The following is a 16,550-nucleotide window of genomic DNA, read 5'->3' as shown; positions in this document are numbered from 1 at the left end:
GCCAGGTTCGTCTTTCAGCATGGCTCAGCCGAGCCGATGCATATGAGTTCGGCTCGGCTGAGCCGCTCGGCCATGATCGGGAGCTGTACGGGCTATTGTGAATAGCCCGTACAGCACCCCTTCGGTTCTACTGAACCGAAGGGGTCCTGGGGCCGAAGCTAGCTACGGCCAGATCCTTCGGCAGCTTCGTGAATAGACCCCATAGACACCCCAGAAAGTACTATAATCCCGGCACTCTAGCACAAGTTAAGTGAAAGACTTGACAAGAAGTTCCACTGTATTAAATACTTTACTTCAATTACTTTTTGTTATTAAATTCTCCTGAAACATAAGTATGTGTGTCATTAACTATCATAACTTAGTTCTCTCCTTTTTTAATCTTAGCCACATACACAACCAGCTGTCCTGCTTCACTGACCTACAGTTACTCAATCAGCACCTGCCAACCCACCTGCCGTTCCCTTAGCAGCCATGACATTACTTGTGACATCTTATTTGTCCCTGTTGATGGCTGTATCTGCCAGAATGGAACCTACCTGGATGACAGTGGTAGATGTGTCCTCCCATCAGCTTGTTCCTGCTACTACAAGGGAACCGCAGTGCCACCAGGTGAGGTGGTTCATGACAATGGAGCTATTTGGTGAGTAAATGTTACTCTAAACCTTTTGAGGTGTGACAAATCATAAGCATGTTCGTTTGAAAAAAAATGCAGGTGTTATGTGATATGTCAAAACAGATGATACCAGTAAGGGGTAAATATGTTTTATGTTTTGCAAAACAACTAGATAACAATTCTGTTAAAGTACTGTAATTATAATAGTACAGGCCTATAACATAAACTGTGCATGCAGGTATGTTTACCAGACATCCCTGTACACCATCCAGCAATTAAATGTTCTTCAGAAGCATCACTATAGAAATATAGTACTTGACAGGGTCATCTTTTGGATAAAGACTGAAATAACAATACACATCATTAACTGATTATGATCCTTACATCAGTAAATTGAGTTTTTCAGCTAAGGGTCTGCCATGTTGGTCACCAAAGATGATCTTATCTGTTGTTTAGCATTTAGGTTTTTATAAACCCCTTATTTATCAACTAGTTATATGCATTATTTTGTTAACTACCCAAAGCCACAGTATAAGGAAGCTGTAAAAGGGTGGGATCTGTATTTGGCAAGAGTTTATGGTTAGCTGGCTCTGCTTTAAAGTTACTCTTCCCTTATCCATGCAAAGTAAGAGGGTCACTTAAAATGATGCTGAACTCAGGAGTTAAATCTTAAAAAGGCATTTAAGTACCTTAACTGTTAATAACGATGTAACGTATTTGTGTATCACTCAGCTGTAGATCCTCAAATCATCTCTGAATTTCTGCTGACACTGTCCTTCCTTCTGGAGAGTGGATCTCTTTGTTCCCTATGGACTCTGTGTGTGTGTGTTGTAAACTAGCCACCACTCCAAGCTGGATCCTGTAATTGACTTCAATCTCACGTTTAGTTTACTAATTTGTATTGAGATTGTAGTCTATCACAGGAGTGAGTTTGGAGCGGTGACTCCTTTACAACACACATAGGGACCATGGGGAACAAAAGTATCCACCCTCCAGAATGAAGGACAGTGTCAGCACCAATTCAGAAATTATTTGAGGATCTACAGCCAAGTAATACACAAATAAACAGCATTTTTGTTAATAGTTAGGGTACATAATTGCATTTTAAGATATAACTCCTGAGTTTAGTGTCACTTTAATTCACTCCCTCCCAGTAGCATAAACTCACCTTTCCTTTGTTCCTCCACAGCTCAGTTTAGCTGCTGGGAGTTAAGTGGAATACTTACCTTTTCCAGGTATGAGTAAGCATTCTACCCCCATTTGGCAGCAATGGTGCCTTGTGATTGGCCCAGAGCTGTCACCAGGGAGCATGAAAGGAGTAAAACAAGCTGCACTGGAGCTTACACTGTACTTTCTTTCAATCAAATGAGTGGTGCAAGTGCAAGAAAAGGTGATATGCTGCTGGAGAGGGGGAGAAGCCCTGTTACTCTACTACATTGTGAAAGTAAGGAGGCCACTTTAATATTACCCTTTCATACTATCCATATGATCCAGCAATTCATATTAAAGAGGGGAAAGAGGTTGTGAAATAACTTCTGTTTAGATTTAGATTTTAAAGACTGTCATACTTACATTCTTCCGCTTCATGTTACAGCACTTGCTCTTCAGGAAAACTAGACTGCATTGGAACCGCACAACTAACAGGTATCTTCACAATCCTCTTCTGTACATAGTATTATGCATTACTGGGATTGTATGTAGATAATAATTATTTACTAATGGGCCATAATTAGAGAAATATATCACAACTGGTTAGGCACAAGATTGCAAGTGCATTGCTCATAGTGCTAAATTGGACTAGTTCGGCATAAATTAATATTAATTTTGGAAAATAATAGAATATCATTATGCAATTGAATAATATGGAAAATATGCATTATGTTGGGAAGTATTCATTTACCAAATGAGCAGTAGAACAATAGAACCTATTGCCAACAGATGTAGTATTGAAACTCCCTGTAATTGTTGAGGCGGGTTCACAGACCTTACCCATGGAGCGCTTGGCGGGCATTACAAATAAAATAAACTTCTAGGCAACCACAAGCATCTGTCAAAAATAAAATTATCGTATTTGGGTTGACTGTCCCTTTAAAAAAGGGTAAAAAAACTAGTTGGTATTAGTCTGCCAGTAAATTCTATTGTTTTCAACATTCAACAATGAATGAAGAAACGTAAGTATGCATTTGATGTTTCCCATGTACAGTTTATTCTCTTTCACTGACAGAATAAGAATAATGTGGATAATAATGTGGATATTACTAGATTTATTGATTTTTATTTGTATCTTCTTCTGTCTTTTAGTCTGTGCTGCCCCCATGGTGTATTTTGACTGCACAAATAAGACTGCTGGAACTAAAGGAGCCGAGTGCCAGAAAAGCTGTCAAACCTTTGACATGCAGTGTGTAAGTTTATACAACATTAGTAAACATCATAACTATGTATACATTTATATTGAAGCCAGAGGATTAACATTAAAAGCCAGGCAGCTACCATTTTGAAAATTAGGTTAGCAATTGCAGCCTTGTAATTTTCTCATAACAGGTTTCCTTTGAGAGGGAATTTTGTCCATACTGATTATGACTTTTTAAATCTACCTTTCACTAGACATAGCAGTTTAATTCTGTTTAACTTGCAGATCAGATGCAGTCACTGTTCAGATATTCAGACAGCCATGGTAGCCAGCCGTGCAGATTCCTACATTAATGCTGTTTAGCATGGTTAGAAGAATCTATTGGATTTCTCTCTCCCGCAGGCTGAATGAGAAAAATCCAATAATTGAAGTTGAACGACAAAAATCTATGCATGCATGGCCAGCTTTATTCATCCAAGAATGGCATAGGTGGTACATGGGGCAATATGTGGATGGGCTGTGTGATCTATCTTTCAATTGGATTTTTATTATGTCTCTTATAGTACAGCACTCAATGTATCTCTGGCTGCATTTGCCCCGATGGACTAATCGCTGATAGTCATGGTGGATGTGTTCAAGAACAGCAGTGTCCATGTATCCACAACAATGAAGCTTTCCCTCCAAGTGCTAAAATTAAAATGCAGTGCAATACATGGTAAACATTTGAAACCCTTTTCTGCTGAAATATATGGTGACATATTAATAAAGGAGACTCTAATAAAGATAAAACAGAAGTGTTACTCAGGACAATGAATTATACTTCTACTATCATATATATATATAGTGAAGGTTAAGTAAACATGTTTTTATTTTATCAGTGCTTATTATACTTGCAATTGACTTAAAATTAAGAGAATAAGGAACACTCTCAGGGAATTTCATTATGAGTAAGCATTTTATACAGTCTATGTAGCAGCTATCTGCATTACAGCTGTAGGATTCTAGAAGATCCACTCTGAACAAAACTATGAATTTGGTGTCAGTATTACTTTTTTTATATATTTTCTTCTTCTTTTTAGTACATGTGTGAATAGAAACTGGGAGTGTACCAGTGAGTTGTGCATGGGGACCTGCACAATATATGGGGATGGTAACTACATCACATTTGACACCAAGAGATACAGCTTTAGTGGGGACTGTGAATATACCCTGGTTCAGGTATATATCCATATATGTATCTATCATGTTTTTATAGACTTCCTATGTAGCTATATTATTCTACTTTCCAGACTCTAACTAGCCCCTCTCATATATATGCTCTAACCTGTCCAATTTGTTCTTTCAATGTCAGGATTACTGTAGTGGTGACCCATCCAATGGAACTTTCCGTGTTATCACTGAGAACATTCCGTGTGGATCTACAGGCACAACCTGCTCCAAGTCCATAAAAGTTTTCCTCGGTGTAAGTGTTGTTTGTAAAATACAAAGTAATAAAAAAAAAAAAATCAAAAGATTTTTTTCTTTGAAAATAAGGTTTGTATGGTAATTAAATGTCATTTTTGCCTAGAACTATGAGCTTATACTGAGTGATGAGAAATTTGAGGTTGTCCAACTTGCATCTGGAGAATATGTACCTTACAAAGTGCACCAGATGGGCATCTACATGGTGATCGAAGCTCTCAATGGATTGGTTTTGGTGTGGGATATGAAGACCACCATGTTTATCAAGCTGGAGCCAAGTTTCCAGGTATGCTATTGTAATTTTAAAAAGGCTTATATTTTAAAAGGCAATGCTATATCTTTAAATAGAAAAGTCTGCATTTACGTCTATACTAGTGGTTTTGAAGATTTTCTTTTCTCCTTTTTTTTTCATAGGGTAAAGTGTGTGGATTGTGTGGTAACTATGATGGAAATGCCAATAATGACTTCTCCACCAGAAGTCTGTCTGTAGTAGGAGATGTAGTAGAATTCGGCAACAGCTGGAAACTCTCACCAAGCTGCCCAGATGCTGTGAGCCTCAAAGATTCCTGCTCACTAAACCCTTATAGGAAATCCTGGGCACAGAGACAATGTAGCATCATCACCAGTGTCGTATTCTCAGCTTGCCATCCTTTGGTATGATCGCTTTTATATAATCAATATTAGTGCATTATTATATTAAAATCCACAAAGCACTACAACAGCAAAAAAAGATCAAATTCAAATAATGATATGATGATGTAGAAATGTATTAAGTTTATAAGAAAATGTATATTTCTTAAAACTCACCAAATGGGTTTAATTTTCAGGTTGATCCATTGAAATACTATGATGCTTGTGTCAGTGATTCCTGTGCTTGTGACACTGGTGGAGATTGTGAGTGCTTCTGTACTGCTGTGGCTTCATATGCTCAAGCTTGTAGTGAGGCTGGAACCTGTGTCAGCTGGAGAAACCCCAACATGTGTCGTGAGTAATTAATTTAGTCTATGCAGATTGGAAAAAAAACTATTTTGTTATGCTAAATATATTTATTCCATTGCAAAACTAAACCTCTATATTGTTGTAAATTATGATTGAAGTAGATATATTAGGGGTATATTTAGGGTGTATTCTCATGTATTGCATTCTTTTAGCTGATGTTATTTAACACACCTATGCTAACAAGGTTTTTATTGTGTTAGTCTATTGACCAGTTGACCATCCTGCTTTGTTGATTGTACACAATGTAACAGCTGTAGGTAATGTTGTCAAAACCTGTTTAGTTAACTAACATCAAAGGGGTAATTAGACCAGCCAATCAGATTCATTTCAGTGTTAGTGAATGGCACTAAACTGTATATGAATAGAGAGCCTAAGGTGGCTGAGAAGGAGGGAGAGAGTTCAGAGTCATGAAGAGAGGCACAGCGGTGCATATATAGATTGGATATATATGCTGGGTAGATAGAGTGGGTCATCATGAAATCCTTTATCATCTGAGGTCTAGATATTTTACTCTGTATTACTCTGTTGGACTGATCCTGTTCATCTGTTTCTTCGATCCAATTAAACTCTACTCTCTGGAAAAGTACTGAGGTTGCCTGGATTTTCACAACACAGATAAATATAAATACATATATTTGGGTAGATATATATTTATACTTCCCGACATATAGTACTACACTACATATATAACCACAGAGAGATATGTAGAGATAGATTCCTTGAAAAAAACACATTTCCAGGACCTATGATTTGCTGTATAATTGAGGCATAGCTTCCAACAGTCCCTCATTTGGAAGGACTATCAGCCTTTTGGAACCAAATCTCTCTGTTTCTCTTTCCTCATCAGTTGTCCTTTTCTTTGGTTTGATTTGTAGATAAACATGTTTTTTTATTATTTAACTATCTAAAGTGTTGTATTACACTAAACCTTTCATCCAACCTCTAAATTATTATATTTGTTATGCTAAAACCTACTACAAATGAAGGTTCAGGTAGCTGAAAAAAAGTTGTTAGTAGGTTTTATTAATAACCTTTGGTGTAGTAATGCTTTATAGTCAACATAGCTAGGTGCATGGCAGAGCTGTGTCCTTTGTCTATGTACTTTGTGTTGAAAGTTCTTATCTCAGAGAGTTGAGGTATGGGAGTAATTGGCTGCCTTTATGTGTTAGGCCTGAGCTAACTTAGGCTCAGAAGGAAAAGGAACAGTCTTTAACAGATTTAGCAATATATAGTAACAAAAGACAAATACACAGTAAGAGCAGTGGTACAATAATCACAAATATTGGCAAATATGCCCATCATGCACCTCCATCTACTATATTAGGCATCTAATTTTAAAGAAAATACTGTATTTGCTGGTGCTAAAGTTGCCTGGATACTATAAACAGACAGGTTATTGCCAAACTAAATCTAAAATTATGCAATTGTTCCAATAACTAATCAGTGTATGGACGCGTTTAATGTATCCTATTCAGTGGATCTGAGAAAAAAACGAAGGGGTCTATTCCCGAAGCAGCCTAAGCATCTAGCTGTAGCTCCGGCTGATCCTTCGGCTAGTTTCGGCCCCAGGACCCCTTCGGTTCAGTAGAACCGGTGGGGTGCTGTATAGGCTATTCACTATAGCCCGTACAGCTCCAGAAGTCGGCCAAGTGGCTCAGTTGAGCTGAAGGCATATGCTTCGCCTCGACTGAGCTGGGGTGAAAGCCAAAGCTAGCCTGGCTCGCTTGGCTCGCTTACGGCTGGCTCCGGCCACTTGCAGAGAGATCAGCGTCCCTGGTTACCAGCTAACCAGGGTAGAAACACTGCTTTTTTTTTTTTTTTATTCTGACATGGAGCCTTTGGCTGTCGTCAGAATAAAAAAAAAAAAAGAAAAAAATCATTTTCACAATAGGGATGCATTGCTAGATTCCTATTGGCTATTTCAATTTGCAATAGCCAATAGCAAACTAGCTATTGCACCCGCCCACTGCTGCTGTCAATCAGTTCTCCATCAGGTCCCCACTAGTGATTGACAGCAGCAGAGGGCGGGTGCAATAGCTAGTTTGCTATTGGCTACTAGCAAATGGCAACAGAACCCGCCGGGCAATAGAACACATTTGGGCGGATCTAGGTGTCACTGCTAGCTCCGCACAATTGTTTTCTATTTATGTTTTTGTACTTTTTAATATCAGTGTTATTGCAGTTGAAAAGATAGACTTTATCATTTAAATGCTTGGTAGAAATGATTTGTTCAGCTCTATGTGCTTTTGCTTTAACATATTTCTTTGATCTATCTGACAACAGCAATTTTTTGCGATTACTACAACAAAGAAGGTGAGTGCGAATGGCACTACAAACCATGTGGAGCCCATTGCATGAAGACTTGCAGGAACCCTGATGGAACCTGTTACCATAATCTGTCAGGTTTGGAAGGTAAGAAGGGAAGTCACAAATGCCATGAAATGACTTTGTTGCACAATTTTTAAAGTTTTTAATAATTTTTGTCAATAAGCATCACTCTTCCTTAAACAGACACTAACACAAAAAATAAGGCTGCTGATAGGTATAAAGAACAGGTACCTAGTGTTATCTGCACATACCTGTAGCATCTTTCTGTACCTCCTGCCTCCCCCAAATCAGAGGCTTTTTTGACGAGCAATGCTTCATGTCTTCCCAGCCATAGTGAAGCTTACCCACCTTTTCCTGCATCCTGCACATTCCTACTGACCAGCGGGGAATCTCATCATAATGAGCTAATAAGAATGTGGAGGTTGAAAAGGGAGCTGACAAGCTCTGACAATACCGCAATGTGTTGGACCTGTGCCTGTCAAAGCTGCCTGGCACATTGTGCTAAAAGTGTCTTCTTACTAGAAACATATTAAAAATAAAATAGAACAGTGCTTCTACTTAAAGTAATTACTAGTAGCATAGATCCAGAATGGAGAGAATTAAGATATCACCATTGTTTCATACAGTAAGAGAGAGCATTCACACTACTGCATTTTTGGGGCTCATGCACATGGGTGCAAATAACGCAGATTTCAGATCTGTATGGCCCTTTTCTCTGAACGCAGCTTGGTTATAACCAATGTGTCCATGCACATAGCACTGTTTAGCTTAGTGAAGTGCAGTGGAGTCCTCGCTAAGTGAGGCATTTCCCACTGCACGTCTTGCCCCTAGTCCACCACTGCCCCACCCTCAGGCCACCTCCGCCCCACCCCCAGCCCAGTCACCGAGCTGTGTGGAGGAGGGTGGGAGGAGGGAGAAGGTAGGAAACAGGGAGGAGCCTCCCTGTCCCTCACTTGCTTGTCACTGGTGAGGCATCACGATCGATGTCATCAGTGGTTTTTTTTTTTTATTGGACAGCTTGGACCTATGGTGCTTTGCCATTGGCCTAAACCATCAACAGAGCGCAAGCCTCTAACAGCAAGTAGAGGCTGTTGCAGCTCTGGCTTCACTATGTTAGGTTACACAAGAAGTGGGGAAGCCCGCTGCTGTGTAACCTAACTTAGCAGACAAAAGCCGGATGCAGCGCCGCCTGTAATTAACAGGCAGCGATCCATTCATGACAGGTTACACAGCTGGGAGGCTTTCCCCACTCTGTAACCTGTTACAATCTGGTCTGAATGGAGAAAAAGCTGTCAGCTTCAAACTTGAAGCTGACAGCTTTTTCCTCCATAATACTAGGTGAGGCTCTGCCTCCCCTGCCGTCCCTGGTTTAGATCTATTTAGAGCATTGTTCAGCGACGTGTCCAAATACTGAATTCAAGTTGAGTATTTTGACATAAAATTATGCCTATATGCTTGTAAATTAGCATAAACATGTATACAAGCGTACGTGTGGACATGTGTAAATGTTTTGTGGATGAAGAATTATACACTTCTAGACACTGTGCAGGCATATACTGTACATGTCTACACACATATGAATGCAATTAACTTAAGCACCATGTGCATATACATGAGTCTTTGGATATGCATTTCATGCTGTTTTAGTGCTTTTTTAAGAACATCTGAACTAGTATTCTTGTCATTGTCACTGTTCCAATGCACTTCTTTGCCACGCTGAATTAAAAAATTAAAAAATACAGGTTGTTGCAGGGAGAAGAACCCCATGATTCAAGTAAGTTTGGGGGAGGCAGTTTAAGAGAGAAAGCGTGAACATAGTGAAAAGGTGGTGTTAGCGTTTAAAGCCTAATGCCAAACAAAGTTTTGTTATAGTTTACTCATTCACACTATTGTGGTGCATTAGTGCACTTTATTCTGCACGGCAATGTGCAATGTGCAATGAGGTTTTTTCATTTGAAAGGGCTGCCCAAAGCACCAGCATGCACCATAAAGGTTCATGTAGCATTCCTGAAAGTGCACTGCAAAGCACATTAAAACAATGCACCTCTGCCAACAAGGTGCATTGGGGTGCCATTCAGAATAAATGGCATTGTATGGCACAAATGCAGATAACATGCATCACTATACATTACTGCAATGCAATGGTGTGAATTGGCCCTTAGTTTTGGATAGAATAGGGAATGTCTTATTGTTATCTGTGGCCCTTTTGGGGAGATATGCTCCTCTTTTTGTATGAGCAATAGGACAGGAAGTGAAATGAAACCTCTCCAGTAAGGGCAGCAAGTATTGCACTTATTTTTTAGCAAGCTGGGGAAGGGCAGTGTCCCAGCTAATTTTTTTAGTGTAGTCACTGGGACAGAATGCAAGGGGAAATCTCCCAAATAGGGTCTCCGGCAGCAATAAAGACTTAACAGAGGTTATAACCTTTCCTCACTCTAACCAGCACTGAAAAATATTTTGATTGTAGTTATTAAAGAAAGGCATTAAAGAAATCCTATCAGGATAGAAAAAAGTAAACTGCCATTGAGGCCCTTTTTTTTGCAAGGTTCAGGCTCAGTAGTGGCTGCCTTCTCTTCACTACTTTGATTTGTTAGCCTAGAGCCCCCACACTGTTTCTAAAGTGTCTGGACACCTGATACACACATACATGTTCCAAGTTAGTGACTCAACAACTAGTGAAGAAGATAATGACAGCATACCTGGAGCAAGTATTTTCGAAAGTGCATTAGCAACATACTTATTATATTTTTGTCCTGAAATGTTCCTTACATATTTATTACTGATTTTGTGTTCTTTAACCAATATGCTGTAATATTACCTGGACTGGAGTTGAATGTTACTTTTATGTGTCCAAACAGGTTGCTATCCCACCTGCCCAGAGGATAAACCATACTATGATGAAGAGACAAAGCAGTGTGTCCCTGCATGTAATGCGTGTTATGATGGCTATGACAACAGATACCCCATAGGATATGTAGTGCGAAATGACAACAACACCTGTACACTCTGGTAAGACTCTTCTCTAGAAATTATACTGTTCACATGAGGATCTGTAAAATCCAGTTTACCAACCTGTATAAGGAGAACACACATAAAAGCACTGCTCCTCCACAGCTCAGGAAAGGAAAGAGTAGGGTGCTTGCCACTGGGAGCACATCCTTGCCCATACAAATAGAAGAAAAGCTGGTCGCACACTATATTCCACTGGAATAATTTATTGAAGCTTGTACCACGTCACTGGTGTCCCGCACAAGGTATTTTCTTCTGTTTGTATGATGCAAACCTGTGTGTCCGATTCTAGTAGCCAGACTGTTTTCAGAAAATACAATTTAGAGAATCCCTAACAAAGGGTTGTAATGAAAAAAAAATGCAGGGCGATTCTTTCTACAAAACTGTGGGGTCTATTCACGAAGCAGCCGAAGGATCTAGCCATAGCTTCAGCCGATCCTTCGGCTAGCTTCGGCCCCAGGACCCCTTCGGTTCAGTAGAACCGAACGGCTGCTGTACGGGCTATTCACTATAGCCCGTACAGCTCCCGAACTTGGCCGAGCGGCTCAGTCGACCCGAACGCATATGCCTCGGCTCGGCTTAGCCGCACTGAAAGCCGAAGCTGGTCAAGCGGCCGGCCATTGGGCGGCCGACAGCCTGCTTCTGACAGCTGGGCGGAGCCAGCCTTGATCTTACGGCTGGCTCCGGCCACTTGCAGAGAGATCAGTGTCCCTGGTTACCACCTAACCAGGGACACTGATCTCCAGACAGCCTAACTCTCCCTGACGCTCCGGGAGTCTCCCGCACCCAGCTGCCAAGGAGAGAAACACTGCTTTTTCTTTTTTTTTCTTATTCTGACACTGAGCCGTGTCAGAATAGAAAAAAAGATATAAAAATGTTGGCCATAGGAATGCATTGCTAGATTCCTATTGACTATTTCAATTTGCAATAGCCAATAGAAAACTAGCATTGCACCCGCCCTCTGCTTCTGTCAATCTCTGCTGAAGTTCTCCATCAGGTCCACTACTGATTGACAGCAGCAGAGGGCAGGTACAATGCTAGTTTGCTATTGGCTATTGTAAATTGAAATAGCCAATAGGAATCTAGCAATGCATTCCTATGGCCAAATTTTTTTTTTCTATCCTGACACAGAAAAAACAGTGTTTTTCTCCTTGGCGGCCGGGAGCGGGGGACTCCTGGAGCGCCCGGGAGAGTTAGGCTTTTTTTTTTGGTGCTTTTTTTTTGACGGCAGCAGAACCGCCGGCCAATAGAAAACTATTGGCACAATTGTTTTCTATTTGTATTTTTCGTGGCATTCGGCTATTCACTCACTGCTGTTCGGCATCTATGAGAATAGACCGAACAGCAGCGAGTAGCCTGCCGGAGGTTCGGCTCAGCCGATGCAGATGTTCGGCTGAGTTGAACTCCTTCTGCACTTCGGGTCGGCCAAACATGCTGAGCATGTTCGGCCGACCCGAAGCCACGCGAAGCCACCCGATGTACAGCTGAAATCAGCCGTACCAGCCTGAAGTGAATAGCCGAACAGCTCACTTCACTTCAGGTCGGTCTTTCACTCAGCTGCCTACGGCAGCTTCGTGAATAGACCCCTGTACGTATATTCATTTAATATGAATGGAGGCAAAAACAAACATTATTAGTATACTTCTTGTTCAAATGTAAATAAATAGTTATTTCCTATGCTTCCCAGCTCCACCTAGTGGCTATAATGCAGTATTTTGCTGATGTTACATTCGACCTGGAAATAAACTATACTAATAACATTTGTTTTTGCATCCATTTGCACAAATGTATATGCAGTTTTACAGGCTCTGTGAATTTCAATGAGTTTCAGTGGCAATGTGAAATTTTCATAAATACATCCCTAAGTGATAACTCCAAACTTCAGAATTAGGTAAACATGCATTAAAATCAACAAACAAATACAAATGTATTAATATACATAATTCAGCTCACTTTTTTATTGTTTTTCGCCATGTGACCAACATACAAATTAGGGAGTGTAAGTGTGCCATTAAATATCCATTACATTCTGGAAGTTTGATTAACAGAAGGCTAAGAATGTAATCCCCTATGCCATCTGAGTTTGAAATACAACTATGTCAGCTACACAGCATTCGAGAGGTGGTTATCAAAAAAACTGCAACTGGATTGGACTACATCATGAACCAGACCCCCAGGTTTTGCTCCAGTTTATATCACTGAATTTTATCTAGGAGAAAATGAGTAAATGGACCTCAGAAATATATATAAGACACCACTAAGCACTTCTCTAGCATGGCCATGTAACATACCCGCATAGTACATTTAGAAAAGCTACAACACTTTCTGAAGAAAGAAAACATTTTCTTTAAATCACCAAATGCCATGAACTTTATAATGGTTTGGATTGAGCGGAGAAGGGTTAAAAAAATCTGCTGGGTTGTATTTCTTTCTCTTTCCCCAATGGAGATGTTTCTCCTTACTTCCTGTTCTGATTTCACATATTGTGCCAGTATGTGACACAATTAAACTGGAATCAGTAAGTACATTTTGACAAGAGGAATACAGACAGTAAAACCTTTTAAAGGTTCTAATTTTTTAAGCTCTATCCAAAGCTTAAAAAACATTTTATTTAGAAGTGGACTTCACTGGTGTCCTCCTGCATCAAACTGTTATATACTCATAAAAGGATTTAAATCTTTGCTTTTGTATGACAACTCCAAAGCATGTCAGGACTTAGTGGGTATGACCCAGAAAAAAAAGCTCAGCTCTTGCCCATTTAAAATTTACTTGTACCGCATTTAATATTTCTTTCAGCATTATAAAAAATTTGAGTAAAAAAAAAACCATAAAAAGAGAAAAGGGATATTAATTACAGAAACATTTTAATATGTTCAATACTCATTAAAGTAGAGCCCACGAACAAGAAATTCTATATCAAGTGTCCTTAGTTCGGAGCCTTCAACTGATTTAAACTTGCTAATTTAATTTAGCTGTACTGTCCCCCTGTTTGTAGATAAGATATAGCACATATACAGTATATATATCTTAATAATAAATAAAAAGGTAAAACTATAGAAAACGATGCAAATAACATCATGTAAGAAAAGAGGGGTAGAGGGGAATAAGTCAGATTTTAGAATATAATCTATCATAATTTATGGATTTCAGAACTTCTTTGAGAATTGTAGCATAAAGAAGGTCATAATCTTTACTGTGGTGTTTCAAAAAGTGTATTGGTACACTATGTTCTGTATAATCTGATTGATTGATTGATTGATTGATTGATGTTCATTGAGCCTCTGCTTAGTTGTCTGCATCATCCTGTTATATTGCAACTGGCAAGGACATGCCAGTTTAAGAAAGATTTGCTTGGCCAGCTCATTCCTGTGCTGTATGATCTCACATTGAAAGTGTTTTAGGCAATAGTTGGGCAACTTGAACATTTGGAAATGCCACATTTGAAACAGAGGGCATTCTGGAAGTTAGCAGGTCATCTTCATAGATTTTTCTTGGCACTAGAATATTTTTAAGAATTAAGGCCCTATGCCAGAAGTTCCTGTTTGTGAAGGGGCTCCTGTGAATAGATCTGTCAAAAGATGACACGACAAGCAGAGCCATGCACAGCTACACCCATTTGAACTATATACTTAATTCTGTTGGGAGAAGATCCCTTGGATTATGATGAAAGGGGGAGCAGTTTAGGTGTGGGGGGCTGGGAAGTAAAAAATGTTCACATTATATTCTGAAAATAGGTGTAACATGAAAAATTGTCTAAAAGATGTTAGCTTTTAAAAAAACCTGGATCATTAGTCTTGAAGTAATCAAGTACACAAATAATGTTGGTATAACTGCTGAATCTTTACCACAGTATGGCATTTGGGATAAAAAAATGTTTTTCACATCTTTTCCACTACTTATTATGCAATATTTATGTTCTCTTCTCCTGTTTCTTCTTAAACAGCAACTGCACAAGCGAAGGCATCAAATGTTACAACCTAACAGGTAACACAATAGCTTGATTGCTTCTTTTAGCCTAAGCTAAATGGAATATTGTTGGCTGTGGCCTGGAGTATTTGAGGGAAGGAGTTGCTTCTTTTGGCCTAAGCTAAATGGAATATTGTTGGCTGTGGCCTGTAGTATTTAAGGGAATGTACATATTTCAACTCATTTTTGCAATTGTTTTTATTCCCACCATTCAACATGACAATTAGGGAGTATATGTCTGCCAATAAACATCCACTCTATTTAAAACCAGTATTACACAGTTTAGCAGTGCTCTTGTTAAATTACCTTCCTAACACAGCCAGCCCAGTACATCAGGTATGTTGGCTGGTATTTTCATTGGAAGATGCACAAAGCTTGCAGTGTGTGACCAGCCTGCATGTCCCTTTGCAACATGAGGGTGGGCATGCTGATGGGCATGGTAGTCTTCCGTATCCCCACAGTAAGAACCAGCTCAAGGCTCCCCTCCCATCTGCCAAGTTCTGTTTCAGATCTCTAGATAGACTCAGGTACCCTTATCCATGCACCTCAACCTCTGGTAGAGCCAGAAGACAGTTTAAGCATCCAGGTTCTTTTGTGGAGGTGAACCTGAATGCCCTGTGATATCCATGCTCCAAAACCATACTAGGTAATATAATTACGTATTATACTTAATTTGCTGACTAATGAAACACTGACCAGTTCCCTTAAAACAAGTATTCCCCAAGAAAAATTGTGGAATTGCTTGTCTTAACACACGTTTAAGTAAAAAAATGCATTTAAGCCATGAGTCAGGTAAAAAGTAGGAGCTGATTCCAAGTAAAAATGTGCTGCAAGTTACAATCCATAATATATCCAACATAGAGTTTTCTAGTCAGTGTAAGGTGAAAAGCTATTTACTTATTTCTAATTTAGAATTTTGCATGGTTTAGAAAAAAAACAATGTTCCAGGAGGATCTCTTCTTATTCACCATAGAACCCATCCTATTCCACTTCCTTTTATTACAGGAAGTTTCTGTCAACATTTGTGAAGGGATCTCCAACACGGTTTGCAGGTCTGCAGCAACTCAATTCTAAAAAAGAAAGACCAAGTGCATGCCGCCAGATTTTATGTACACCCGAACTACCATTTAAAAAACAGCTATATTTTTTTTACAAATGTACATTGTTCTCTGCTATCATCAGGAGTTTGTATCTCTTCCCAGCTTTTTTTTCTTCTTAAAACGCTCCACCAGCTTCAATCATGTGACCTGTCAAAGTCACATGACCGGATCTCCTCCAAACGCAGAGATCTCTCCTATGTTAAGCAGAGAGAACTTCATGGGGTACAGCATATGCCACACCACAGTCTACATTTTTTGAATGGGCTGTTTAATATGGGCTACGATGTGCATACCTCAGCAGAGTATAACAATGAGTGGATGATGATGCCCACTCTATTATAAATCAGTCCCTTAGTCGTAAACTAAGATATTTATCATACCTGCAGTCTCCAATCAACTTAAACTTATCTAACAAGTCTGCTTTTTCAACAGATTGCTGTACATATGCAGGCCGTATGTACAAAAATAATGACATAGTCTACAATACAACTGACGGCATCGGAGGATGTATAAGAGCTATATGTTTATACGGAAATTTAGTAAGAATAATTGAATCTTGCAGCACTACAGCACCTAGTACAACATTTCACTTCTCTACCACTCCTCCAGTAACTTTAACTACAACTCCTTTAACAGGCACAACCACCACTCCTACAACAAGCACAACCACTACAGGTAAGTTTTATTAATACACACCTTATAACTGCTGTGTTCCATATATAGA

At 39.4% G+C, this 16,550-nt stretch overlaps 1 protein-coding gene across 1 annotated transcript in view; it reads left to right on the top strand.

Annotated features, from left to right (window-relative positions):
• Positions 1–16,168, top strand: part of LOC108790982 (mucin-5AC-like) — a 42,919-nt gene extending 26,751 nt beyond the window's left edge. The window contains exons 17-29 of the mRNA XM_018561342.1: positions 385–640; positions 2,208–2,257; positions 2,915–3,015; positions 3,527–3,678; positions 4,043–4,181; positions 4,315–4,425; positions 4,531–4,710; positions 4,839–5,078; positions 5,252–5,408; positions 7,707–7,835; positions 10,610–10,760; positions 14,704–14,744; positions 15,909–16,168. Coding sequence (XP_018416844.1) covers positions 385–640; positions 2,208–2,257; positions 2,915–3,015; positions 3,527–3,678; positions 4,043–4,181; positions 4,315–4,425; positions 4,531–4,710; positions 4,839–5,078; positions 5,252–5,408; positions 7,707–7,835; positions 10,610–10,760; positions 14,704–14,744; positions 15,909–16,168 — 1,967 coding nt within the window. The remainder of the gene's footprint in view (positions 1–384; positions 641–2,207; positions 2,258–2,914; positions 3,016–3,526; positions 3,679–4,042; positions 4,182–4,314; positions 4,426–4,530; positions 4,711–4,838; positions 5,079–5,251; positions 5,409–7,706; positions 7,836–10,609; positions 10,761–14,703; positions 14,745–15,908) is intronic.
• The last annotated feature ends 382 nt before the right edge of the window (positions 16,169–16,550 follow it).

Source organism: Nanorana parkeri, unplaced genomic scaffold (assembly GCF_000935625.1).
Source record: "Nanorana parkeri isolate BGI_ZX_2015 unplaced genomic scaffold, ASM93562v1 scaffold518, whole genome shotgun sequence".
NCBI lineage: Eukaryota > Metazoa > Chordata > Amphibia > Anura > Dicroglossidae > Nanorana > Nanorana parkeri.
The sequence above is the reverse complement of the archived record's forward strand: the minus strand, read 5'-3'. Positions and strand labels throughout refer to the sequence as shown.